The following is a 27,146-nucleotide window of genomic DNA, read 5'->3' on the forward strand; positions in this document are numbered from 1 at the left end:
GGACAGACCTCCCTCCCGTTCCGTGCGGCCTGTGCACAGTGAGGTCTTCCTCAGAGGGCAGCACAGAGAGAGGAAGGAAGAGGACCGTGGCCGTGGAGAAGCTGACACACACCCTCCCTCACTCCGGTGACAAGGTCACCATCAGCAGAGACAGCATGTCGACAGTCTGTACCTCGGATATGATGCGATCAGAATGCTACTCCCTCTCCGTGACCCCCCTCCCCAACACCCACAGCCCCGGTCTGACGACCAGGAAAATACCAGGTAACTCCCAGCTGAGGAACATTGTACAAAACACCTCGTCAGCACTTCCAAGTAAGGACACTCTGGGAAGGTGTGGCAGCTGAGCGGAGTCTGAGAAGACATGCTGACTCATGTAACCAGCATCCTGGACAGGACCCTGGAACAAAAAGGACATTAGGGCCCAGCCCGAGTGGCTCAGTGGTTGAGCATTGACCTACAAACCAGGAGGTCAAGGTTCAATTCCTGATCAGGGCCCATGTCTAAGTGTTTGATCCCTAGTAGCGGGTATGCAGGAGACAGCTGATCAATGATTCTCTCTCATCATTGATGTTTCTCTCTCTCCTTCTCCCTTAATCTGTGAAAACAACAAAAATAAAAAAAAAAATCTTAAAAGACATTAGGTACAAATTGAGAAAATCTGAACAAATATGTACTTTAGTTAATAACAGTGATTCAGTATTGGTTCAGTCATGTGACCGCTATATCATACTGTTGTATGATGCTAATAATAGGGAAAACTGGGTGTGAGGTATATGGGGACTCTATTGTTTATCAATTTTTCTGCAAACCTAAAAATGTTCTAAAATAAAAATGTTTTAAAAATCGATATAAGGTAGCAAATGTCAAGACAGCATAGGACTGGTGGATTCATTCAGCAAATGCTTAAGTTCCTGTTAAGTCCTAGACACTCCACGGGGACCAGGGATAGAGCAATGGACAAAGAGAGCAAAATGCCACGTTTTATTGGGGGAACACAGTAGCACATTTAGAGTAAAATTTTAATGATAAGATCATGAAAGAGAAATGAAAAAGTGGGATTATTAGCGGAACCTCTCACATGGAGGTAAGCTCTCTGTCTGCACTGTGCGCAGTGCATGAGGACCGCCGGGAGAGCTGAGGGCCTAACGCCTGCCAGCCTCGGGCTCCCGCACTTTGCAAAGCTCCCAGGTGATCCCATCCTGCAGCTCCGTTAGAGCCCACACTCTACGGGGAGTTAGTCTAAGTTTATACGATGCTTAGTTAAAACAGGACAAACTAACCAGGCATCTTGGGAGCACAATACCTCAAATGTCACCCAACCGAACACAAAACTATAATTTTAACAATTTGTCTTTTAAGTCAAACATACCCAGATTTCTTTGACTTTTCCTCTCTTCAGATATATCCACAGCAGAAGCCATTAACTCTTTTATTTTTAATATATTTTATTGATTTTTTTTAACAGAGGAAGGGAGAGGGATAGAGTACTAGAAACATCGATGAGAGAGAAACATTGATCAGCTGCCTCCTGCACACTTCCCACTGAGGATGTGCCCGCAACCAAGGTACATGCCCTTGACCAGAGTCGAACCCGGGACCTTTCAGTCTGCAGGTCAATGCTCTAACCACTGAGCCAAACTGGTCAGGGCAGCCATTACCTCTTAAGCTCAGGTATTTCCCCCCTCAGGGCACTCATGGTGAGCATGAGGTACAACCTAAGTGAGAGGAGACATCTCATTCCACTCCCAACCTCCTTGGTTGGCCTTTCAAAACAGAAAAATAAATAAAGACTAACTTCTCTTAAATGTTTCAAAACAAAATAATTAAAATGTATCTTTGGGTAAATAACCATGAAACTCAATGAGGTATTTCCTGTATTTTTTAAGTCACAGACTCAGGGTCAATCATGGGGGAGGGGGGGCGGGGGGAGGAATAGCTGCATAGTTTTGACTCTGCCAAATGGCTCCGTGAAATTTCATCACAGGAGGACTGGGAACGGTGGGCGTGCTGAATGGCAGGCACCACTTCAGCCACTTGGGCACCTGCATGCTGAGCTGTGAGGTAGCCCCCAAATGAATTCTTTCTAATTATATAGCATCATGACCATTTGTTGTCCAGCATAGCTGAAGCTATTTATCCCACCCGATACCCCACTAAATAAACAATAACGAGAAAGACAGCTTTAATGGTCTCCCAAGGAAAATATCAGGGGCGGAGGCAGGTGGGATTCTAAGAAAAGGGTCACTCTACCATGGAAGGGAATAGATCTTTCTTTTTAATTTTAATTTATTTATTTTTAAATATCTTTATGGAGTTTAGAAAGGAAGGGAAAGGGAGAGAGATAGAAACCTCAATGATGAAAGAGCACCATTGATTGGCTGCCTCCCGCATGCTCCCTACTTGGGATTAAGCCTGCAACCCAGGCATGCGCCCTTGACCGGTAAAGAACCTTGGGACCCTTCGGTCCACAGGCTGATGCTCTATCCCCTGAGCCAAACCAGCTAGGGTGGTATTAGACCTTTAAAGCAGCCATGGGAATAATAGGAAACCTCCCAGCCCACAAGTGTTATTTCATCGCTTTCTCTCCGGAAGACACGCAGGCAGCAAAGGGAATGAAATCTATACTCCCTGGTTGCCTGGTGCAAAACCGACCGACGATATTTGGCTTCCAAGTGGTGATGGTACGTTTGTTTCCTAAAACAAATGCATGTGAATACTATTCAGCGATGAAAAAGAAGTTATTGAGAATCCAAGATGGCTGCTCGGGTAGGCAACTAGCCGCAGCCGCACACAACAATTTTAATAAAATACAACTAAAATATAAAATGGACATTACCCAGAACTACAGGAAAGTCGACTGACTGGAAATCCTACAACAAGAAGCAAGGAGAAAACCAGAAGGAAGCGCGGAGGAGCTGTAAAAGCCTAAGGTACGGAGACACGCGGCGCGCGGAGAGGACGGAGCCGGAGAGGAGGGAGGCCGAGTGCCTGGCGGGTGTTCCCTAGCGGGAAGGAGATAAAAATCCAACTGTGCTGGGCCCCTGACTGCTCTGAACCCCAGTTCTGGGCCAGACCCCGGGGACTCAGGCTCAGCCATAGGGAGCTGGGCTGTAAAGCGGAACCCCGGGGTAGCGGAGAAAGGAGGTCCCGGAGGCGCGCACACTGCCCCCAGAGAAGGGACGCTCGGCTGTGCCGCGGGATTGCCCTGACCGGAAGGAGACTGGGGCTCCAGACTGCTGTGAACGCCACCTCCAACTCCACTTCCAACTGAACTGAACCCCAATACCGGGCTCATTGTGGGAGAGCATAGACTGTTTGGCAGCAGGCGAAAATCGAGGGCACCTTTCTCTCAGAGGCGCCGGCAGCGAGCACTGAAGGACCCGCATAGGGCGGGGCTGACGGAAGCCAAAGCTGCAGGCTCCACCCTGAAACCCCGTCCCGTCTGTAACTGCGAAATGCGACAACAAAATAGATCACAAACGAAAGAAATGGAGGACAAAAAGCGTCTGGATATAGAGTTCAAATCTACGCTTATAAGGTTTTTCAAGAATTTCCTAGAAAAGATGGATAAGGCCTATGAGGATATGAAAAGAGATCAACTAGAATTAATAAGGAGTCAACAAGAAATGATAAGGGATCAACAAGAAATAAAGAATACATTGTCTGAAATAAAAAATATTCTACAGAGTCCTAAAAACAGAAGGGAAGATCGCAAGAATCAAGTCAAAGATTTGGAACATAAAGAGCCAGAAGACACTCCTCCACAGAAGCTAGAAGGCAAGAGAATCCAGAAAATTGAAGATAATGTAAGAAACCTCTGGGACAACTTCAAGCGAACCAACATCAGAATTATGGGGGTTCCAGAAGATGAGAGAGAGCAAGATATCGAAAACATACTGAAAGAAATAGTGACAGAAAACTTCCCCCACCTGGTGAAAGAATTTGACTTACAAGTCCAGGAAGCGCACAGAACTCCAAACAAAAGGAATCCAAAGAGGACCACACCGAGACACATCATTATTAAAATTCCAAGAGCAAAAGATAAAGAGAGAATATTAAAAGAAGCAAGAGCAAAGAAGGTAGTAACTTATAAAGGAGCACCTATACGATTGTCAGCTGACTTCTCAACAGAAACCATGCAGGCCAGAAGGGAATGGCAAGAAATATTCAAGGTGATGAATAGCAAGAACCTACAGCCAAAAATAAGCTACCCAGCAAAGCTATCACTCAGAATCGAAGGCCAGATAAAGAGCTTCACTAATAAAAAAAAGCTAAAGGAGTTCATCACCACCAAACCAGAATTATATGAATTGCTGAAGGGGGTTCTTTCAGAAGAGAAAGTAAACAAAGATAAAAATTATGAACAACAAATACGTAATTATCAACAAGTGAATCTAAAAACCAAGGAAATTAAAAAAATCTGATGAACAATATTAACTGTTGAATATAATAGAATCAGAGGTATGGAAGGGGAGTGAACTGACGATTCTTGGGGAAAAGGGGAGAGGGGGGCGTGGGAAGAGACTGAACATAAACTGTGCACCTATGGATGAGGACAATGGGGAGAGGGGAAAGGGCAGAGGGTGGGGTGGGAACCTGGTGGAGGAGAGCAATGGGGGGGGGGGGAAGGAACATTTGTAATAATATGAAAAATAAAAACTTATTAAAAAAAAAAAAAAAAAAAAAAAAAAAGAAGTTATTTACACATGTGAATGAACCTCCAAAACCATGCTCAGTGACACCGCCCTGTATATTTCATTCTGTTAATATGAAATGGCCATAAAAGGCAAATCTTTGGAGACTGGGATCAGGTTAGTGTTGCCGAGGGCTGAGTGTGGGAAGTGATTGACTGAAAAGGGATAGGAGGAAGGGGTCCTTTTGGTGATGACGGAAATGTTCTAAATTTGGGTGGTAGTGATGGTTGTACAACTCTGTAAACTAACTGAAAATCATGATTGTACACTTAAAATGGATAGATTCTGTGGCATGAAAACTACTGGTTATACTTTGGACTAAATAAAACTGTTTGAAAAACGTTATTGCGCCACCGCTCCTGGGTCTGAGGGTGGTTCCTAAGCTGTTTTGTAGGTCATTTTTCTGTCACTTAGACTCCCTGTGCTCTCTCCCTAATTTTCACCTGTAAAAAGTTTTCAGGAGTGGAGGGAGGGAGAGAGAGAGAAAGGGAAAGAGGGAAAGAGGGAGAGCGAGAGAGCGCCTTTCTAAGAAGACTCCAAAACACCTGATCATACTTGCCCAAATTAAATTTATATCCATCCAGCCGAAACCGGTTTGGCTCAGTGGTAGAGCATCGATCTGCGGACTGAAATGTCCCAGGTTTGATTCCAGTCAAGGGCATGTACATTGGTTGCGGGCACATCCCCAGTAGGGGGTGTGCAAGAGGCAGCTGGTCGATGTTTCTCTCTCATCGACGTTTCTAGTTCTCTATCTCTCTCCCTTTCTCTCTGTAAAAAATCAATAAAATATATATATATATTTTTAAATTTTCTTTAAAAAAATAAATTAAATAAATTTATATCCATCCTATGGCCAAGAAGATAGGATACAAGATCTGTGTTTGTTCTGCCGACACCCTTAACGGTGAGATTAGAGAGGAGGAAATGGAAGCTTGGGGAGTGACTACAATCTGTAAAATACCTTGCCATTGAATGCCACATATGGTTGAAGATGAAGGTTTGCAAGAGTGGTCCCTGTGGAACACGATGAAGAATTCAACAGACTAGGTAACGCCAAGACACATTAGTGTAATTGGATGAAGAAAATATTCCCAGAGAGAGTGGTTGTTTCTTACTCAGAAAAAAAAAGAAAAAAGAAAAAAAAAAAAAGAAAAAGTCATAATCCTGTTTGGTAGGGAGTAATTCTCAAACCTGAACCATGCTCAGAATAACCTGACTCCCAAGTCCCACCCAGACTTCTTCCTGAACACAATGTTCAGAGGCTCGGGAGCTGTGTGTTGTTTAGAAGCCCTGCAGTGCCTCTGAGGCAGCCGGGCAGGAGTGGGAAGGAGTGTCCAAGGCTCGTGAAAAGCTGACCTTCGGGAAAACAGTGTCTCGGCTCTGCCTGTGACTTCGATGCCCAGGGACCAATGCTCGTGGCCTGAGAGTCCGAGCTCCACCAGTGGGATGTAGGTGCTTCCTTAGCCGATCATAAACACTTACAGATTCCGAAATTCTGTGCCATGACCACAGACCCAGGTCTGGGAATCTGCAAAGGCAGCCCAGCACACATCCTTCCCGCTGTAGAAAAGAAGAAAAGGCAGAAGTGAGGAGGGTGGGGCCGCCTCACAGAGGTGGCCTTCCCGTCACAGTGAACCGGGCCGTCGGAGAAAATCCGACCCCAGCGGAATCCAAACTCTAAGGTCCAAAAAGTAACTACCGCCGAAACCAGTTTGGCACAGTGGTAGAGAGTCGGTCTGCGGACTGAAAGGTCCCGGGTTCGATTCTGGTCAAGGGCATGTACCTTGGTTGCGGGCACATCCCCGGTAGGGGGTGTGCAAGAGGCAGCTGGTCGATGTTTCTCTCTAATCGACGTTTCTAGCTCTCTATCTCTCTCCCTTCCTCTGTAAAATATCAATAAAATATATATTTTTTTAAATTAAAAAAAAAAAAGTAACCAACCAGCTGGCAGGTTTCCCACAGACCCGGGGCGCATCCACCGGCAGGGCTGGTTACACGGTAGAAGCAGGAGCGCTGTTCCCTGGAGCAGGGAGTTGGGAGGCTGTGTCCGCAGGGAGGCCGCGTGGACCTGCGGGTTCTGCGGGGCCCACGGCCTGGGGGCGGGCGGCGGCCCTGCGCGCCCACAGCCGCCGGGGCCGAGGCAGGACCGGTCCTGGAGTCCCGGGGTCCCGGGGTTCCGGGGTCCCGGGGTGCCGGGGTCCCGGGGTGCCGGGGTGCCGCGGTGCCGGGGTGCCCGGGTCCCGGGGTGCCCGGGTCCCGGGGTGCCGGGGTGCCGGGGTCCCGGGGTCCCGAGGTCCCGGGGTGCCGGGGTGCCCGGGTCCCGGGGTGCCCGGGTCCCGGGGTGCCGGGGTGCCGGGGTCCCGGGGTGCCGGGGTGCCGGGGTTCCGGGTTGCCGGGGTGCCGGGGCCCCGGGGTGCCGCCTACCCTCGCGGACTGTGCCTGGGGACTGTGCCAGGGGCGCCCCGTCGCGGCCGCACGCGGACCCCGCCCCCTGAGGCCGGCGCCGGGGCCCGGCTGTGACCCAGGCCCCCGCCGCCCCCGGAGCCCCGCCAGGCGCCCAGGTGGCCGGGCCCGCGCCGCGGGGGGGAGGCGCCTGGGCGCGGGCTCACCCCGGGGCGGGGAGGGGCGCGGAGGGGAGGGGGTAGGAGGGAAGGGAAGGAGGGAGGAGAGCGGAGGGGGGGGAGCGGGGCGCCGCCCCCGGCCCCCGGGGACCCCCCCCCCCCCGCGCCCCGCGCAGCGCCCATGCGCGCGCCCCGCCTTATAGCGGCCGCGGCCGCCGCTCCCCGCACTCAGCGCAGCGGGCGGGTGCGGCTCAGGTGCGGGGCCCCAGCCAGTCCGTGCGGCTCCGTTATCGCCCCCGGCGGTCTGTCTGTCCGTCCGTCTGTCTGTCCGTCCGCGCGTTCCGCCCTCCGCCCGGGCTGCACATCGGTTCTGGGTCGGGCTCGATCGGCGGCGGGAGCGAAGCCTCCGGACCGAGAGGGCGGCAGCGCCGGGGCCGCTGCTCCGCCGGCGCCGGGAAGCCGAGGCGCGGGGTCCCCGCAGGAGCCGGAGCCGGAGCCCGTCCTCCCGAGCCCCCCGCCCCCTCCCCGGTCCAGGGCGCCGCACCATGGCCGCAGCCTGGCTCCCGCTCCTCTGCCTCGGTGGGTAGCGCCCCCCGCCCCTGCCCCCCGCCGGGCGGCGGAGGCTGGAGCCCGTATTCCTCTCTCCGCAGGTGCGGGGCTGCTGCTGCCCGAGCGCGCGGGCGGCCAGGGCGCCGGTGAGTGCGGGGCGCGGGGCAACCGGGTGGCGGGGCAACCGGGTGGCGGGGTGCCGGCGGGGAGCGGGGTGGCGGGCTGATGGGGTGCCGGCGGGGAGCGGGCGGCCCGGCAGCGGCGGGCGGAGGCGGAGGCGGCGGGCGGGGTGCGCTCAGGTGCCCCCGGACCGCGGCCCCGGGGGCAGGAGCCGGTGGAGGGCTGCCCGGCGCCCCGTCCACGCCAGGGCCCCTCCACCCCGGCTCACCCCTTTCTCCGCGCGGGGCCCCCCGTCCGAGGGGCGCGCTCTTCCCCAGCCACGGAGAAGGAAGCCCCTGCCCTCCGCACCACGGCCGGTGTCAGTGGAGCCCGGGAAGCGGGGACCCCGCTAGTCCGCGCCCGCAGGCGTGGGAGCCGGGAGCAGCCCTCCGGCCGGCTGGGCGGTCCGGCTCCCGGAGAGGCCTGGCCCCGGCTGTGCCGCTAGGAGGGAGCCCCAGCATCCGAGAGTCCGGATAGAGTTTGCTCCTGTGCACAAGTCCGGGCTTGGCTGTGTGGTGCGGTGTGTTTCCTACCAAGCAAAAGGCAAACTCTTTCCCAGAGTGTATCCTTTGTTTTCCTGGATAGGAGAAATGAGGGTAAGGCTTGCACCCGGCTGTGTTCAGCCCCACGCAGCCCTCCCCCTGTGCCCCCCCCCCCCCCACACACACTCACTAAAGTCAGTGTTGACAGATGAAGGTAGTGTGTGTGATGCCACTGAGAATGGGAGGAAGAACTAAGGCTGTTTGGTAAAAGGTATGAGGCTACTGTTTTTGGTAAAGATTTCCATTTCCCGGGCTCCCTACAATGTCTCAGAGCCATGGGACTGGCAGTGCACCTGGCACCCTGCCTTCCCTTCCGCGGACCTTACAGCACAGGGCACAGCTTCACAGAGGCCCTTCGGGGAGGGCGCTGCCCGGCCAGGGGCTCAGTGGTTGGAGCATCCTCTCTGCATGAAATGGTTAGGGGTTCAGTCTGGGGTCCTGGGCTTGTGGGAGGCAGACAATCCATCTTTCCCTCCCCCCCTAAATCAATAAAAATAAAAAAACCACCCTTTTTAATTCTAAAATCAGTTAAAAAAAAAAAAAAAAACCTCTCTAAATCAACTTAAAAAAAAATAACCTCTCTCTTTTCCCCTCTCTAAAATCAATAAAACTTATCTTAGGGTGAGAATTAAAAATAAATAAATTTAATATTTATAGTGAATTAATGAATTAACATGTTGCGTTAGGGTGTCTTGTCACATGTTGCCAACGGCTTATCTTAGAGTGAAAACTTAGATTCTTTATTAGTTGGGTTGACCATGTAAAACTTGACAGTGCTGCCGAAGCCGGTTTGGCTCAGTGGTAGAGCATCGGTCTGCGGGCTGAAGGGTCCCAGGTTCGATTCCTGTCGGGACCATGTACCTTGGTTGCGGGCACATCCCCAGTAGGGGGTGTGCAAGAGGCAGCTGGTTGATGTTTCTCTCTCCCTTTCTATCTGTTAAAAATCGACATTTCTAGCTCTCTATCTCTCTCCCTTTCTCTCTGTTAAAAATCAATAAAATATATCTAAACAATAAAAAATAAAAAATAAAACTTGACAGTGTCAACCGTGCTTTCTAAAAATGCATTCACTGCCGGAGATAGTTCTCTGGAACAGGCATAAGCAGGCGCCAGGCTGAAGGGACCAGCTTCCCGTTTCCCGTCCTGTAGGGGTTGCAGACTATCCTGTGGGCTGTGTGACCTTGGGCTAACCCAGGGCTTTCCTTTCAGTTGTAAAATTAGTGATTGAGCATCGTTTTCCTGATTTGCTTACAGTGATATAATTTAAAGGCACTGTGTTTGGAGGAAAGCTGGTATAAATGTGCCTCTGAAGCAAAGGATGACTTAGGTTTGTGCTTGTGTCTGTGAAAATGTCCCTCACAGGCTCAACCCCGATTTAATGCCATCCCCTCAGGCAGCTACACACACAGTTGTCATCAGAAGTGAGATTTTTATATTGCTAGAACAAATTAATAAATGGCCAGTGAGTGTTGTTTTCTAGTTCTGATATAGTTCAACTGTGTATTTTATTTTTTAAATATATTTTTACCGTTGATAGTATTACCGATATCTCCCATTCCCTCCTCCCCCAATCCCAGCTCCTACACCTCCTCTCATATCCATATCCTTGAACACCAGGTACACAAGGTCTTCACTACTCTATTGCCTGTGTCCATGGGCTTATGCATATCCTATATAATAAAAGGCTAATATGCAAATCAACCGAACAATGGAACTACTGGTTACTATGATGCACACTGACCACCAGGGGGCAGACACTCAGTTCAAGAGCTGCCCCTTGGTGGTCAGTGTGCTCCCACTAAGGATGTCCGACTGCTGGCCTAGGCTTGCTCAGCCATCAGTCAGACATCCCCCAAGGGCTCCTGGTCTATGAGATCCCCACCCCCAACCCTCCCCATACAGTGCACGATTATTTTCGTGCATCAGGCCTCTAGTAAGTATATAAGTTCTTTGGTTTATCTCTTCTCACCCCCATAACTCTCCAATTACGTATTTTCAAACTGATAAGAACTGAGAACATTTTCCCATTGGACTTCATAGCGGCTGAGGACTAGGTTAAATTGGAAAATGGAGTTTCAGCTTGTTGCTAAAATCTGGAATGGTGTGGGACAGTGTGTAAGTCAATATTCCTAACAAGAAGTGTTGAAATCCGGGAAGTAAAACGCCAATCTCATCTCCTAGTCCCCCCCACTCACCCCCTCTGCCCAAAACGTTATCACGTTCTCTCCTTCCTCTTCAGTGCCCGTCGCTATCACGTGCTTTACCAGAGGCCTGGACATCAGGAAGGAGAAGATAGATGTGCTCTGCCCCAGCGACTGCCCTCTGGAGGAGTTCTCCGTGTTTGGGAACATAGTCTATGCTTCCGTGTCAAGCATATGCGGTGCCGCTGTCCACAAGTAAGCCCGCGCGTGCCCAGGGGAGAGAAGCGCACGTGTGACCGTGTCCTCTCCCTCTCTGGCCATCTGTGTCCCCCACCTTCGCTTTCTTGTGGCGCCGTCATAGGCATCGAGGCTTTCCTGACTGTCCTTGAACGCCCGCTACACAAGGGAAGCTTGCTGGCCAGTGGCCAATGGCATTATTTCTTGATAGCTAGCTCTCTGTGATTCTAAAACATTGCCAGTCATGCACTATATTAATACGTGCCAGCCATTGTTTTGAAATCCCATGACAGCTCTACTTCTGTACAAAGGTAGGTACAATCTTACTCCACCTTACAGATGAGGGAACCTACGACAGGTGTGTTCCTATCAACACTTAAGCATGACGGCACAAAACCGTCTTCCCAGGCAGATGCTGTACCTGTGTAAGCAAGTTTGTGTTTTTTAAAAAAAGGCTGGAAGCACTCTTAGATGGGTTTCCCGCTGAACTGTTCTCCTGACTAACCGGAGAACAGGTGCGGCCGGGCAGACGCCAGCCAGGTCCCTGACGTGTGCGGGGTCTCAGGGTCCGTCCTGTGTTGCAGGGGTGTGATCGGCAGCGCCGGGGGGCCTGTGCGGGTCTACAGCCTCCCCGGCCGGGAAAACTACTCCTCGGTCGTGGCCAACGGCATCCAGTCTCAGACGCTGTCCAGGTGGTCCGCCTCTTTCACCGTGACCAGTGCGTACATTGTGTTCTTGCTTTTGTGTAAACGTTGCCCTGCCTCCCCAAAAACAACAAAACCTTTTCTGCTTTTTCTCAGCCCAATATCTTTAACTTTGATGGCAAAACCTGTGGTCACGGGTCCACGATGGGCTATGTAGTCAGGGGACCCAAAGAGTCAAGGACCCACTCCAGCCAAACTTGGGGAACGGGGGGAGAATAATCTTGCTGTCAGAGATGGCAATAGGAACTTGAGTGGTCTGTAACCCCATAGGTGCCCTGACATTTGCCAAGTAACACTGAATCATTTTGGGCGATCCTTCCAAAATATGACCTGCCCTAGCCAGTGTGGCTCAGTTGGTTGGAGTATCATTTCTTACAACAAAAGGCTACAGGATCAATTCCGGGTCAGGACACATCCCCAGGTTGTGGGTTTGAACCCCCAGCCAGGGCGCCTATGGGAGGCAACGAATGGATGTTTTTCTCTCCCCGTCTCACTCTTAAAAAAAAAAAAAAGACCTAATATGCAAGAATCCATTTTGGTTCTCTGAAACAAGAATGCAGCAGTTGCTCCTGAAATCTGCCATCACTGTATTCTATGTACCGTCCTATAGGACTCTAACTTAGAGTCGTTGTGCTTTGACGATAAAAAAGCAAGAGGGAAAAATAGCCTCCTCTTTATTTTAACAGAAGGCAAAACTGCCACCCAGGAAGCCACAGGACAAGCCGTGTCCACAGCGCAGCCGCCAGCAGGTATGCATACGGAGCCTGCACGGCCTCACCCAGCGCGGGAAAGGCCTCATACAGATACGTAGGCCTCATACACCACTGCCTTCACTGCTGGGGCACTGCTTCCCCAGTCCAGAAAATCACAAGGAAATAAATTTTCAAAATCAAATCCTTTTAAGAATGGCACTACTTGTCATGAGCTTTTCGCTATGGAACTGTCTTCCATTTGCTGATGCCAAATGCTTCCTCTCCCCCCCACCCCCCCACCCCCCAGGTAAACGACTAAAGAAAACACCCAATAAGAAAGCTGGGAATAAAGGTAAGAATCCCGACAGCCATTTGGGAAAAGAGCTCCTTCCCTCTTGAACTGCTCACCGAAAGACTTGTCTGGGTTTCCACAGACTGCAAAGCAGACATTGCATTTCTGATTGACGGAAGTTTTAATATCGGGCAGCGCCGATTTAACCTGCAGAAGAACTTTGTTGGGAAGGTGGCTCTAATGCTGGGAATTGGAACGGAAGGACCACACGTGGGCCTTGTTCAAGCCAGGTACCAACTTTGTTATGATGGGAGAATACGTGAATGATGACAAATAGTCCTTTTAACAGGTGCATTTGTTTCAGTTCAGTATAAACATACTGAGTTGTGGACAGTCTGGATTCCCAAACTATAAAGTCAGGATTTAGGATTGCCTAAGCAGACCAGATAAATCTAAGTATTTCCTTTTTGGAGAAAAAGGCGTAGAGAAGTATATGCTACTTGTGGACTGAAAGGTTTGTTCCTCATACAGATTACCTCTGCACATCTCCTCTGCTCAGTTCTTCACTTCTCTTTGCTGAAGGGAGAACAGGCAGTGGTATTTCGGTAACTCCTCCCTATTCTGTTATATTCTTTTTTTTTTTTTTTTTTAATATATATATATATATATTTTATTGATTTTTTACAGAGAGGAAGAGAGAGGAATAGAGAGCTAGAAACATCGATGAGAGAGAAACATCGACCAGCTGCCTCTTGCACACCCCTCACCGGAACGTGCCCACAACCAACGTACATGCCCCTGACCGGAATCGAACCTGGGACTCTTCAGTCCGCAGACCGACGCTCTACCACTGAGTCAAACCGGTTTCGGCTGTTATATTCTTTTTAGCTTTCTCAGTATTCCCTTAATTGGAGATATGAAGCCTCACCTTTTAATTTTTATTCTTTTAAAAATAGTACTTATTGCTGTGCATCATAAAAAGCTTAAAAAACATAAAAGCACAAAGAAGAAAAAAACCAAATATAACCTCCAGAGATAATCACTGTAGAATATTTTTTTCTTTTCAGTGTTTTAAGAAAATATTTGATTGTCTATGAGGGTATTTCTTTTTTTTTTTTTTTAACATACTTTTTTTTTTTTCAGAGAGGAAGGGAGAGGGATAAATAGAAACACCAAGGATGACAGATAATCGATTGGCTGCTTCCTGTACACCCCCCACTGAGGGCCGAGCCCGCAATCCTAGCAAGTGCCCTTGATCGGAATGGAACCCAGGACCATTCAGGCCCCAGGCTGACACTCTATCCACTGAGCAAAACTGGCTAGGGCTATGAGGGTATTTCTTGATTTTTAAACGTTTAGATTGCAAAAAATGTCTTATATCCTGTTTTATCCATCCCTGACTATTCTGAGCATTTTACCATGTCACAAAAATTCTTCAGAAAATAATGTTTTATGTCACTCTGCATGATTGATTACTTAGCCATTCTTCTATTGCTTCTTCACCATCACACCAAGCGCTGTGATGAATATCCTTATGACTTCTGCATGCCGTCTTGAATGAGAGTTGATTCCTGGAAGTGGGGTTGGGTCAGAGGGTTCTGACATTTTTAAAAGTTGATCCAGTTTACACTGCTGTCATTTTTTAAGGGTTTTCTCCAGTATTATTATAGATATTAATTTATATTTAATTTGTTCTTATATTATTTTTTGTAATTGGTTCTTCATTTAGATTTTTTTTTTTTTTTAGTGTGAGAATGTAACTCTGTTGTTTTCTACTGATTTAACCATTTGTTCAACACCTTTTATGCAAGTTTAGGCAAGTCTGTTTCTTTGATCCATTTGCTACTTTTTACATCTTTTCTGCAATGCTTTGACTTTTGTCATTTTATTGTACTTTTTAACATCCCGTAAGGCAAATTCCCCACAGTGCTTTTCTTCATCCATATTTCCTTTGCTATTTTTACCCAATTATTTTTCAAGATGAAAAAACTACACTACCCTGAAGACTCATATAAAGCCTAGGTTTTCTATAAAAGCCCTTGTTTATGGTTTTTTCTATTTTAAGAAGAACATTAGAATAAGCTATATCAAGAGTTTCTATTTAAGCAGAACAACAATATATCATTAAGGATGCAAAAGAAGACTCAATTTCATAATCATAATTTGGGTAGTTGAGAAGTGGCCATAAAAGTGAAAAGGTTATCACCCCATGACATCTGACTGTGTGACCCAGCCTCCCACCAGGTATACAGAAACCACGGCATCAGGCATGTAGCAAGGCAATCAGAGCTACAGCTGGCCCTCAAACATCTTAATGGCAATTGATAGTACTACAATCTGAAAATTTTGCACTTTTGGAATATTGAGTTATGTAAAAACAGTGCAACAAACTGTGCTTTAACTGTTTTTTACTCAACATGGCCTTTAATGAACGGAGTAGTTATAAAAGTGAGCCTTGATTTCTTTTTGTTATTAAATATGGAAAATCTCAACCTCTTACCATACACATAATTTTAAGTCTAGTAAATGTCAGCATCATTTATTAGAAGAAAAACCTCAATATTGTAACATTTTATCATTTGCTTCCTCATAACTTCCTATTTTAAAAATGTTGGCCTTAGTGTCCCTGACACTGCCTCTTCTGACCAGAGGCCTGGGTTAATAGACGCACACGGTTCAGTGCTGCCAGGTCCCCGGAGCAGACCCAGCCTCACAGCAGGCAGCTCTGGTGTAGCCAGGGCCCTGAGCCAGGCCTGGCTTCAGGGGCTCCTTATAGATTAGATATGGACTTTGGAGCCAAACGAATCTGAACTTAAGGCGTGGTTGTTTTGTTGGGGAAATTGCCTAAATGTTTGGAGCCTGTTACTTCACATATTATAGGGATAATAATTTCTATCTCATAGAGTGAAAATTATTAAATAAGATTATACATAACATATAGCACATTACCCAGACTATAGTAAACCCTTAAGATAGCAATTATTTTTGTTACATTTTTGAAAGATCCCTAAAAATTCAAGTAAAGATGCAATGTCTTAGTGGATCATGTAATTAAGAAACTTGGACATTGTCCACTTTAATCTTATTTAATTAAGGTATATAATTTGCTCATTTTCCTTTTCCAATTCTAACTTTGTTTTTCTTCATTTTTCCACATAGTGAACATCCCAAAATAGAATTTTACTTGAAAAACTTTACATCAGCCAAAGATGTTTTGTTTGCCATAAAAGAAGTAGGTTTCCGAGGGGGGAATTCCAATACAGGTAAGTAGACTTTGGCACCTGAGATGTAACACAGGAGGTTATGAATGATTCGATATGTTAAACAGTATTGTGCTATTTTACATAAGGAGATGTGAAACGCTTCTTCCTGTCTCTGCAATCTTGGCTAGTATGCACTTGATCATCTGAGGTGCTCAATTTTTAATGGAAAATATACCAAAGGGCTCATTTTATTTATTAAAAAAAATAAAGCATTGTGACCCATAACCTTATAATGAAGAGGGTAGATGTCACTTTAGGCAAGTACCTGTTTGGGATGCTAAAAGGAAGTAAAGACCAACAGACTCACCTAATAACTGTAGATGTGGTAGAAAGAACTAGAGAGCACTGTGGACTCTCAGAAAGGAGACTTCTTATTCTGAGTCTGATAGATTAAATAGAGAAGGTAGCCGGAGACCGGGATGGCAGGACACACACAGGCTTTCTTGGAGGGAAGAGTACCCCTGCCGGCTGCTTCCACAGAGAGAGGGTCGGAAGAGAGCGAGGGCCGGGGATACAAGCACCTTTAAGGACAGGGGATGAGGCTTAGGGCACTCAGCACACGCTGATTGGTGATTAGGGACCTAGGGACTTAGGAATCGGGGGCTTAGGGTATTTGGCAGGTGCTGATTGGTGGTTCAGAGCTCAGGAATGTCTGGCCGCAGGTGGGCTTTCCATCAATTGGAGGGAGGGAGGATCTATCAGAGTCCTTAGTCCTGGTTCTAATCAGTCATAGGGGCGAGATGGGTATCGGGGTGGGAGTGCTGTGTTTCTGGCTGATGACTGATGTGATGAAAGGGAAGGGGAGGCTTTCGGGAAGTGATGGGGCAGGTGAAGACAGAATTGGCCTGACAGATTATTAAACTTTCCCACCTGGTTCTGTTATAGAACCAGGCTCTATATGCTAAATTCCTAAACAAAGTGGCATCAGGTCGGTACAGGGAAACAGAAATGCCATTTGAGCAGCGGTGGTGGTCCAGTTTGCTTCTTTCTCACTCCTAGGAAAAGCCTTGAAGCACACCGCCCAGAAATTCTTCACGGCAGAAACCGGTGTGAGAAAGGGGATCCCCAAAGTGGTGGTGGTGTTTATCGACGGCTGGCCTTCTGATGACATCGAGGAGGCAGGCATCGTGGCCAGAGAGTTCGGCGTCAACGTGTTCATAGTCTCTGTGGCCAAGCCTATCCCCGAGGAACTGGGCATGGTTCAGGATGTCGCCTTCATCGATAAGGTAAGGAGGTGAGGGGTGTCTTCTGTTACGGTAGGGATTCAGTTTTGGACCTTGAGGCATAGTGCCGACTGGCCCGTATCTGGATTAACTTTGAACGTTCAAGATTTCCTAAATTTTTTTTTTAAGAAGAAACAATGTCGGATCCCTTTGGCTATCTTTTCTGTTCTCTCCCCCGCCCCGTTAGGCTGTCTGTCGGAACAACGGCTTCTTCTCTTACCACATGCCCAACTGGTTTGGCACCACCAAGTACGTCAAGCCTCTGGTGCAGAAGCTCTGCACTCACGAGCAAATGATGTGCAGCAAGACCTGCTACAACTCCGTGAACATCGCCTTCCTAATCGACGGCTCCAGCAGCGTCGGGGAGAGTAACTTCCGCACCATGCTTGAATTTGTCTCCAACATAGCCCAGACCTTCGAAATCTCGGACATCGGCGCCAAGATAGCCGCTGTGCAGTTCACCTACGACCAGCGCACAGAGTTCACGTTCACCGACTACAGCACCAAGGAGAACGTCCTCGCGGTGATCCGAAACATCCGCTACATGAGTGGTGGGACCGCGACTGGCGATGCCATTTCCTTCACCGTGAGAAACGTGTTCGGTCCCATGCGGGACAGCCCCAACAAGAACTTCCTGGTGGTGGTCACCGACGGGCAGTCCTACGACGACGTCCGAGGCCCTGCCGCCGCCGCACACGATGCCGGTAAGGCCCTCCCTGGTCCTTGGGAGAGGGAGATTGAGGAGGGGCTCGGTGAGTTTTAGAAGTAAACGTAAGCATTGATTTCATTGGCAAACATCCACAATGCCACAGCCGAGTTCTAAAAGCTTTTCCCAATATTAACTGATTCGGTTGTCAAGGCAGCTCTACAAATGTCATTCCAGATAAGAAATTCCCCCCAAACACACATTAAGTCAGGCCAGTATCCAAACCCAGGCCGTCTGAGTCCATACTCCTGACCACTGTATTGTTGGGAAAATACTATGGGAACCGCCATGTCACGTGTCATGGGATATGTTATAGGTTCTCACATTGGACTCAAACGTGGAATATATTTGCCATCTCCAACCCCTAGTCACAATTTATCATAATTTACTGTGAATCTGCTATTTGAAAATGTATCCTAACTTTTTTTTTTTTAGTAGTTTTCAGGCTGGGTGAGCTTTCTAAGATGATAAGGTCACCAATGAAATTTAAATTCTATTCCATCTAAACTTTCTAAGTGTCTTTTTTTTTTTGACAATGAAAACACACTCTGATGTTATGAGAGAATATAAAAGGGGCTCTTTCTCTCTTACCCCAGCCTTAATATTACTTTTGGCAAAGGCCGCTAGTTCCTGAAGACATTAGCATGTGTTGCTGAGATCAAATAGGCCAACACATAGCTGAGGGTTCCCGTTCCCGGGCTGAAACCGAGGGGCTGGAGTCCAATATTTAAAAAACAAAAATGCTAACTTGGGAGGGGGATTAGCAGCCTTCCGTTTTTCTGCACTCTTCTGCACTTCCTTTCCCCCATTTGTGAATAACCTTTTCCTTTTTTTGTACATCAGCACCTCTGCTAATGCATTTGTATATTTTATAAACATTAATGGATATTTTTATTAAGTAGAACTGATACATGTAATTTAAGTGATACATGGGCTAATTTTTAAACATCTGTCTCATTTTATATGTCAGCAAACTAGCCTTTGTTGAAGACCTCTTTTCTATCATACTCCTTAAAAATGTAGATGACTAAACTAAGTTATGGTTAACAGGATTGGATTCAGGCTAAAGTGAACTAGTCTATTTCAAATATATTTTCTCTGTGATGAATTGAACTTTTTATGAATATTATTGCTAGTTAACAAAAGCCAGAAAATAGACTTTCTGGGCTAGGTCACAACCATTTTTGTATTCTATTCTTTCAACTATGAGTATATCCTGGGCCTGAGCTCAACATTCTAGGCTTGAATGCAGAATTAAAAGTGAGAAAAACTAAGGGGGAGGAAAATTTTTACTTTTTTCTCTTGCCAGAGAGGGACTGGCTGGTGGTGATAAATCCGAAATTGTTTGAAATAGCTTTTGTATCATTTAAACCTGCTTCATTTGTATCCTAGGCTTCCACAACTCTGAGCACTGTTTACCACTAGAAGGGGAATGAAGGAGGGGAGTAGCTATTGCAGAAACTCCCAACATGTTATGGGGAATTTTCACCCAGAAGATAAGACAGTACACTAAGAATCCACTAAGCCACTGCTTTTATTAATACATTTGGGATTGAAGTGAATCAAACTAATGGAACAAGCCCCCTGACAAAAACGTACAGTTAGAATAAAAGCCTTCCAGTAGCTCAAGGGAATGCAGATGGAATGCCTCAGTGCAGGGGTCCTCAAACTTTTTAAAGTGGGGGCCAGATCACGGTCCCTCAGAGAGCTGGAGGGCCGGACTATATGAACTACTAATTCCTACTGTAACACCTCGGCTGCGCTCACTGCCCAAAAAACCTGGCGGGCCGGATCAGACTCCTCTGCGGGCCGCATGTGGCCTGCGGGCCGTAGTTTGAAGACCCCTGCCTCAGTGTGACAGGAAATTCCAGCTTCGCGGGCATTTCTTTTGGGCTTTATTTCTATTGATTATATAGAGAGGAGAGGAGAGGAGAGGCGAGGAGAACATCAATTTGCTGTTTCACTGGCAGCAAAGACTGGCCCTTGTATGTGTCCTGACCAGGGATTGAACCCACAACCTTGATATATGAGGATGATGCTCTAATCAACGGAGCTATCCTGCAAGGGCTATTTTTATCACCAGATTTTTGCTTTGGGATTAAAGGCTGACAATTTCTTATTAGTCAGTTTGCCAATGTTAACATAAAGACTTCAGCGGAAGAGTTACTATTTACAGACGACTAGTCACCATTCCCTGACAATGAGCCTCAGACAACTTTCACCACTTCTGTACCCCACCTCTTGTGCCAGTTTCTTACCCAATTAGAATGGCCCGACTCCAGCATCATGGTTAACTGAAGTGATGATAGCAGGCATCCCAAGCTCCTGCCAATCTCAGAGCAAAATTTTCATCATTTCACTAAATACGTTTGCTGCAGGGTTTTTGTTTTTGTTAAAAGATGTTTATCAGGTTATTTCTATTAATTATTACCATATGGATATTGAACTTCATTAAAAAATGTTTTTTTCTGTCAGTGATCATTTGCCTGTTAATATGGTAATTACACTGACAGTAAAGCTTCTGGTTTTGACCAAACTGTTTGGCCATTTTCATCACCATGACTGTTAAAAACTTACCTAACAACCTGCTATAGGGGATTTGGTTCTTCAGACATTACCAGGCAGTTTTCTCTGCAACTGTGTCTTAATATATGAAAAACACGTGTGATTTTATATGTAAACTGGAACTTGGGTTTACATTCCCATAAACATGTTTCCATTGCAGGCATCACCATCTTCTCTGTGGGTGTGGCATGGGCGCCTCTGGACGACCTGAGAGACATGGCCTCTAAACCAAAGGAGTCGCACGCCTTCTTCACCCGGGAGTTCTCGGGACTGGAACCCATCGTTTCTGACGTCATCAGGGGCATCTGTAGAGATTTCTTAGAATCCCAGCAATAACGGTGACGTGGTGGCAACTGAAAGAAAAATTGCAAGAGGATATAATGTATAAGCTATATTCTCTAATACTGAAATACTATAGAGCATACGAGGATCAGATACAAAACTATATTTGAGAGCCAACTGCTGTTTTAAGCAAATAAGCATTCACTTAAAGCTATTAGCTTTTAATTACAATTTAGACTTAACTGTTCACTCTGCTGAGGCTTCATAATCATGACCCTTAGAAACTCAGGAAAAGGGGTATATCATGGATTAAAACATTTAAGAGTTCTATTCTAATATGTATTAAATGCAGATATGAAAATTCCATAGCTCAATAAAAGAATCTGATATTTAGACCAAAAGCAACATTCCTTTTATCATTCTGTATTAAACATATAAGCAAATATAAGAAAAACTTAAACATCTTGACCCAAGTAGATGTTATTTAGTATTCTAAAGTTATAATTAGTGATGAAATGGAAGGAATTGGCTATCGAGCTTATTTTGTAGTGTATTTTCACAGTAAGTTATCACACAACGGGATAGCAGGACTTCCTAGTATTTTTCTATTTATCTAATCCTTAATTTTTATGTGTCTGGGTATATATGGCTTGTACACTAAAGCCATCCATGTACAAAATATTAAGTTGGTAAATTTTTACTTACCACTTACATATAGCTTTTAAAAAAAAGCACATATTTCAAATAGGAGAACTGCAGGAAAAGTATTGTCAGTTTGACTATATCTAAGCAATAAAACTGCTAGGGACTATTCAAGCTGCCTTTTATTTTCCTAAGTGTTTCTCCCTAGGGTATGGTAAAAATTCTACATTCAATAACTTATACAGAAAGGCCAACTGAATTTTTTCTTAAAGTCATGCAATAAGACTATGCTGTTTTCTATCATTTATTGACTGCCTACTCTTCTAAGCACCATACACAGCCACCACCAGATAAACAGTACATAAGTGTTTTATAATTGGCATTAGTTTTTCTTAAATGTGCCTGTGAAGCTGGTGCCTACGAAGAGTTGAGAATTCCATTAATGTAACTGTCATTACTCCCCAAGAGCTCTCCTCTCGGGTAGAGCATCCTGCTTACCTTCTCAAACCAGGACCCGCCCTCCCTCAATCAACTGCGTGCCTTACCTCCTGTGACACAATCACTGAGCCCATCTGGATGATTTACAACCGGTTGATCCCAAAATGGTGTTAATTAGTTGGAATAATATACATACTCCAGTAAATCTTTTGAGTCTAACAATTTTAGTTTGTGGAAAAGGAATGAAAAGACTATGTACTGAAGAGGCATACCTGAAATTGCCTTGACACTAGATAAAAATTTGGTAAAATCAAGTTGGGAAGACACAAAACTCTCCACCTTATACTGTGGCAAATATGAATTCATGTGGCAGATTTCCAAATAACTAAAATGGGTCTAACATTTCCTCCTAGTGCATAGAGCACAAATTCTCAGCCAAGAGTACCACTCCTTAAAAATATAAGCTTTAGTGAAAACCTGGCTTCTGGTCTGTAGCCTTTTTAAAAATGCTTTACCTTTAATTCTATAAAGAACAAAGTTTTGAGGTTATCTGAGGTAACCAGGGAAACTAATACTTTGACTGACTTCAAGAGCGGGAAAGGAGCAGAAATGAGCACTTTGTCAAGTTGCTATCAGTCTCTATATATAAAAGGCTAATATACTAAGTATCCAACTGGTAGCTATGACTCACACTGACCACCAGGGGAGGCAGATGTTCAATGCAGGAGCTGCTGAGCTGCAGTGACTTGGCAGTGGCGGTTCTTCGGTGACTACCCCAAAACCAGAGAGGAGGGAGCCCGATTCCTCCTGGGGCCTCGCGATTCCACCTTCAGCCTTGGGTTATATTGTTGAGGCACTGCCGGCCCCAAATCTGGTTTACTGCACACTTGTGTTCCACACCCAGTACAACAGCAACTTTGCAGTGTGTCCTGTCACACTCCCGGGATCCCTCTGGGGATGTCAGAGAGCCAGTTTCGGCCTGAACTCCATAGGCCAGGCCAATGGATCTCACCTGCTGGAGGGACCTGGCTCACTCCACAGAAGCCCTTTGAGTCGGAGTCACATAGCCAGGGGGAACTGAGGGAGGTTGTCCAGGGTGTGTTCAGCCAGTCTTGCCCAGTTCTACCCCACCGGCCACTTTCTAATTTTCTTTCAATGTGCACAAATATGTGCATTGGGTCACTAGTTATTTTTTGTAAGTAAACATCCTAATAAAAGGGTAATATGCAAATTAACCATTACTGTCACAGAGATGGTGCCCATAGCCACAAGATGGCAGTGCCCAGTCCCCTCACCCTGCCGGAGTCCCCTAGTCCTGGGGGCAGGGCTGCTGAGAGCAGGCAGCATGAGCAGCCTGGTGGAATGCTTGCTTCATTGACGCCCTGGTCCGAGGGCTTCTGGGTAATGCGCACATGGCCTTCTACATGGAAGCTCAGCAAGCACATCCTTCCCAGGTGTCCCTTAGGCTTGCTACCCAAGTTGTCTTTCCTCCTGTGTCTGGAGGGAGGCTGAGGACACGCTGTTGCTGGGTGTTGCTATCCCTGGGACTGCAACATCACAGGCTGCAGGGTGCTGGCACCCTCCAGAGCTGGACACTGCTGTGCTGGGGAGGCAACTGGGAGCAGCAGATCCTGGCTCTGGGAGTAGGGGGTGGGGTAGGGAACAAGGAGGAGGAAAGGGCGATTCATTTCAATGGATCTCACTCCAAGGCTTCATTCAAATGCAGAAAGCTCTCTGGTGACCTTGCCTTGGGCTTCTCTGAAACCCCACCCTTAGGCCACAGCTCACCAACTTCATGGAGGGAGGATGTTTGAGAAACTGGCTTGTCTGGGTGGAAAAGAGTGCAGGGAAAAGTGTTTGCTTCCGTTTTCTCTTTGAAAACGGACTCCTCTAGTTTCACAGCAGACCTTGTGGACTGATTCTGCTGCCTCACCCTCAGAAATCAGGTGTATATGTTGTGTTTATGTAAAAATACTCAAACCTGTAGAGAACTTTTATGAGTTTACTTGAGTTTACACATTCCAGGAAGCAGAATTTCAAGAGGTTGGGACAATGGAGAATGGCCATTTTTCGCTTTTATTCATTCTTTTTCTTTTTAAAAAATTTAATATATTTTCATTGATTTCCAAGAGGAATGGAGCGGGAGAGACAGAAACATCATTGGTGAGAATCACTCGTCGGCTGCCTCCCACACGCCACCAACTGGGGAACAAGCTCACAATGAGGCAAGTGTCCCACCCCGGCTGCGGAGAGCCCCTGGGCAGCAGCCTAAGTCGTCAGGGCTCCCAGAATGGAGGGCTCTGCTGAGGGCTCCCAGATTGGAGAGGGTGCAGGTCGGCAGAGGACTGCCCCCCCCGGCCCCGCCATGCACAAATTTCATGCACCATGTCTCTAGTAATCAAAATAATGAAATAACTAAACAGGAGTAAAGAGTAAACAGATTTTTGAAAAGATTATATTCCAACTTTTGTAGGCCTGCCTAAAATTCAAATATACTAGCCCATTTATAACTTTAAATGTATTAAATGAGACACTCATCTTCAGTGGATAACTTATATCGAAATTTGAAAAAACAAAATGAGTAAATAAAATATGAAAAGGCAAAAAATATGATTAAATATTGAAAAAGCCAACATATTAAAGTTTGCATATTCTTAAACTTTATGTATAAAGCACCATTTAATAAACAAATTCTATATAACTTCACATTAAGTCACAATTAGAAGCACACTAATAAAAATAAAGCATTCTTTTTGTAAGCTTAGTCTTTTTCCAAATGTTTAATATTATAGAGAAAAATACAACCAAAGTAGATAGAAAAATAAACATATATACTAACTTTATTTCAGTTTTAATACATTCCAAGAGGTGAATGTTTATGCATTGCAGTGATAACCACATTTCCCAGTTAAACAGTAATGCATTGGTTAGAATAACTGCCAGAAATGCTAGTAGCTTCTGGAAAGCTTGTTCTTAAATTATTGTTAAAAAGTTCCCCTTTGTTTATCAAGTTGAATCTTCAGTTCAGAAAGCTATAAAACTAGTATTTTTAAAGATTTCTGAAAACTTTGTTTCAACAAAAACAACTAAAACAGCCATTTGGATCTTTATGCTAGATGACAAAATTTCTCAAAGTACACACAATGTAATTTTTTTTTTTTTGCAGAAGGCATTCATATAAAATTTTGCAATATAAGTTTTTTTAATGTTACCTTCTAATTCCATGTGCAATTAATTCCCTTCAAAGAAAAAAGATATTACCTTATTATTGAAGGAAAAGTTTTGAGATAGTAAGTTAACACTATAAGAACCACCTTTAATTAATGAATAATGCAGTTTATTTTCTGAACATTTTGTGGAAACACATATGGCTAGATAGGAGTGAAAACACTACCAATTGAATTCAGATTTAATAAAGTAACATGATGTTTAAGGAAATGATTTAAATTTGCATCTGTCTTTTCTTTTTTGGGTCTTTTTGAATTACATAACTTATTTCAACAGAAGATTTTATTATCCCCAAATGGGATGAAATACTTAGAAAGGCATTCTTTATAGTGTTAACTGTTCTAATCTTGCTAGAACATCAATAAGCAGTACAAAGTTTAAAAGAACAGCATAAAAATGGACTCACCGAGGAAATCACCTCTATTTCCTAGTTTAATGATGGAAGGTAAAGTATTGCACTTTATTATTCAACACAAAATAATGTAGCCAACAGTAACATACAGGTACACAATTTAATATTTATTATATGCATTTTATATACATTATTTTTCAAACAGCTGTATGTTTGCTATGTGGTACAATCTTAAAAATTTGCTGATTCATCGTTTGTAAAACAAAAACCTTACAAAACTCATCAAAACTCGCAAACTGATCAGAAAAGTTTTTGGAAGACTAGAAAAAATATTTTATTGTCTTAATCATGCATTACACAAACAAAATCTTTTGTTACACCATAAAATTAAGCACATTTGAAAAAATAAAAAGGGATAACTAGTCCAAACACAGCAAATTTCTGTATCCTGATTCAACTATTTTATATCCTATTTGTAATGCAAATAATATTTTACTCCCAATATTTTTAAACACGATAGTTTTGTTTGGAATCATGGTAAACCAAGATATGTATCTGGGGAGAATCACCTTGGTATGTAACTTAAACTATAAAATATTCCATTTTTAGTCTATTTTAGACTATTTAAAGAGTTCCAAAATAGATATACAGGTTCTTTTAGCACATTAATAAAAGGATATAAAGAACAACAAAAAGTGAAATAAATAATAAGCTAGTAGCAAGACGGATAATCCTTGATAAATAAACTTGTAAATACAGTAAGATGTACAAAATATCACATAGTGATAGGATGCCAAGATTAGTTAGGTTTTTTTTAAGCGTTCATTTGGAGTACTCAACCCCACTATTTCATTTTAATATACTTAATAGTCCTTGGTTTATGAAGACAATTATGTGATGATGAAGGTGATTTAGCATCTTATGGAAGGACTTAGCTGAGCTGTATTAGGCAAAAGAAAGAGTGTGGTTACATAGCAGCGGGTCAGTGAGATCTCTGTGTTTTAGGGTTGTATAATGCAGAAAAACTTCAATGTAATCTTAAGCACTGTTGTGACAGGCTAAATATATAAAAAAGACTTATAAAAACTAGAATTTTATCCAAACATTTTGTGCAACTAATGCTAAAATATTTTAAGTTAAATTTTCTTTTCTTTTTTTTTTTTTTTAAAGCAAAATAAGTTTAAAAGGGAATCTGTGGCATTCAACTGATAAACAGAAGATCACTAAGAGATGAAAAAAAACTACTCTTGGAGCTCACTCCCCCCACAAGAGCACCACATCCCTAACCTAAGGCAGCACACAGAGTCCAAAATAAAAGTCCTTTGTAAGATCAGACTCCACGTTGGCTTAAAGATACCTAAAAAACAGATATACGCTCAGTTTGTATCCAGTATAGGCCACAAATACTGGAGTCCTTTTTTTTTTTTTTTTTTTTGTCCCACAAATACAGTAATTACAATTAAATTAATGAACCTGACATTAAGATTTAATTTCCACTAATTTATGCCTGCCCTAAATAGCCTTCACCAGGCAGATCACATGTAGTGTCTTATCAGTAACCGTTTTTTATGGCAGTGATGCAGACCCTCTTTTTGTTCAAGCAAATCTGTTGTATTTGTTGATTCACACAAATACTTTGGCAAGGGCATCAGCCCCTGCACTAGCAATATATGCTTTTGATGGATGGAAAGCAACATCATATATTGATTCATCTAATTTCTTCCTATGTGCTGTTATTTCTTGCACACATGTCTTGCTGTCCAAATTCCACAATCTAATAGAACAATCATGGCCTGTAAAAGAACAAATAAAGTGTTTTTGAGTAACAATACTTTTAAAAAGTTTAGGGGCAGTATAGGAAATTCAGACTTAC

The 27,146-nt window shown here is 45.0% G+C and overlaps 2 protein-coding genes across 2 annotated transcripts in view; one reads left to right on the top strand and one right to left on the bottom strand.

Annotated features, from left to right (window-relative positions):
* The first annotated feature begins 7,475 nt into the window (after nucleotides 1-7,475).
* On the top strand, nucleotides 7,476-26,707 carry COCH (cochlin). The gene is made up of 11 exons (XM_084874857.1): nucleotides 7,476-7,837; nucleotides 7,909-7,953; nucleotides 10,748-10,904; nucleotides 11,471-11,604; nucleotides 12,277-12,339; nucleotides 12,590-12,634; nucleotides 12,717-12,864; nucleotides 15,734-15,837; nucleotides 16,837-17,063; nucleotides 17,248-17,764; nucleotides 20,492-26,707. Exons 1-11 carry the CDS (start codon nucleotides 7,804-7,806, stop codon nucleotides 20,665-20,667), a joined length of 1,650 nt encoding a protein of 549 aa, XP_084730983.1. The 5' UTR covers nucleotides 7,476-7,803; the 3' UTR covers nucleotides 20,668-26,707.
* The window catches only part of STRN3 (striatin 3), an 82,576-nt gene continuing 80,849 nt past the window's right edge, over nucleotides 25,420-27,146 (bottom strand). The window contains exon 16 of the mRNA XM_084874674.1: nucleotides 25,420-27,066. Coding sequence (XP_084730800.1) covers nucleotides 26,897-27,066 — 170 coding nt within the window. The 3' untranslated portion in view covers nucleotides 25,420-26,896. The remainder of the gene's footprint in view (nucleotides 27,067-27,146) is intronic.

The sequence above is a fragment of the Pipistrellus hanaki genome, assembly GCF_964339955.1.
Source record: "Pipistrellus hanaki genome assembly, chromosome: 1".
Taxonomy (NCBI): Eukaryota; Metazoa; Chordata; class Mammalia; order Chiroptera; family Vespertilionidae; genus Pipistrellus; species Pipistrellus hanaki.

Excerpts from the sequence above, each read along its gene's own strand:
- COCH (XM_084874857.1), top strand. The coding sequence starts at position 7,804 with ATGGCCGCAGCCTGGCTCCCGCTCCTCTGCCTCG. Across the intron at positions 10,905-11,470 it reads TGCGGTGCCGCTGTCCACAA|GGGTGTGATCGGCAGCGCCG; the intron begins GTAAGCCCGCGC and ends CCTGTGTTGCAG. Across the intron at positions 12,865-15,733 it reads GTGGGCCTTGTTCAAGCCAG|TGAACATCCCAAAATAGAAT; the intron begins GTACCAACTTTG and ends TTTTCCACATAG.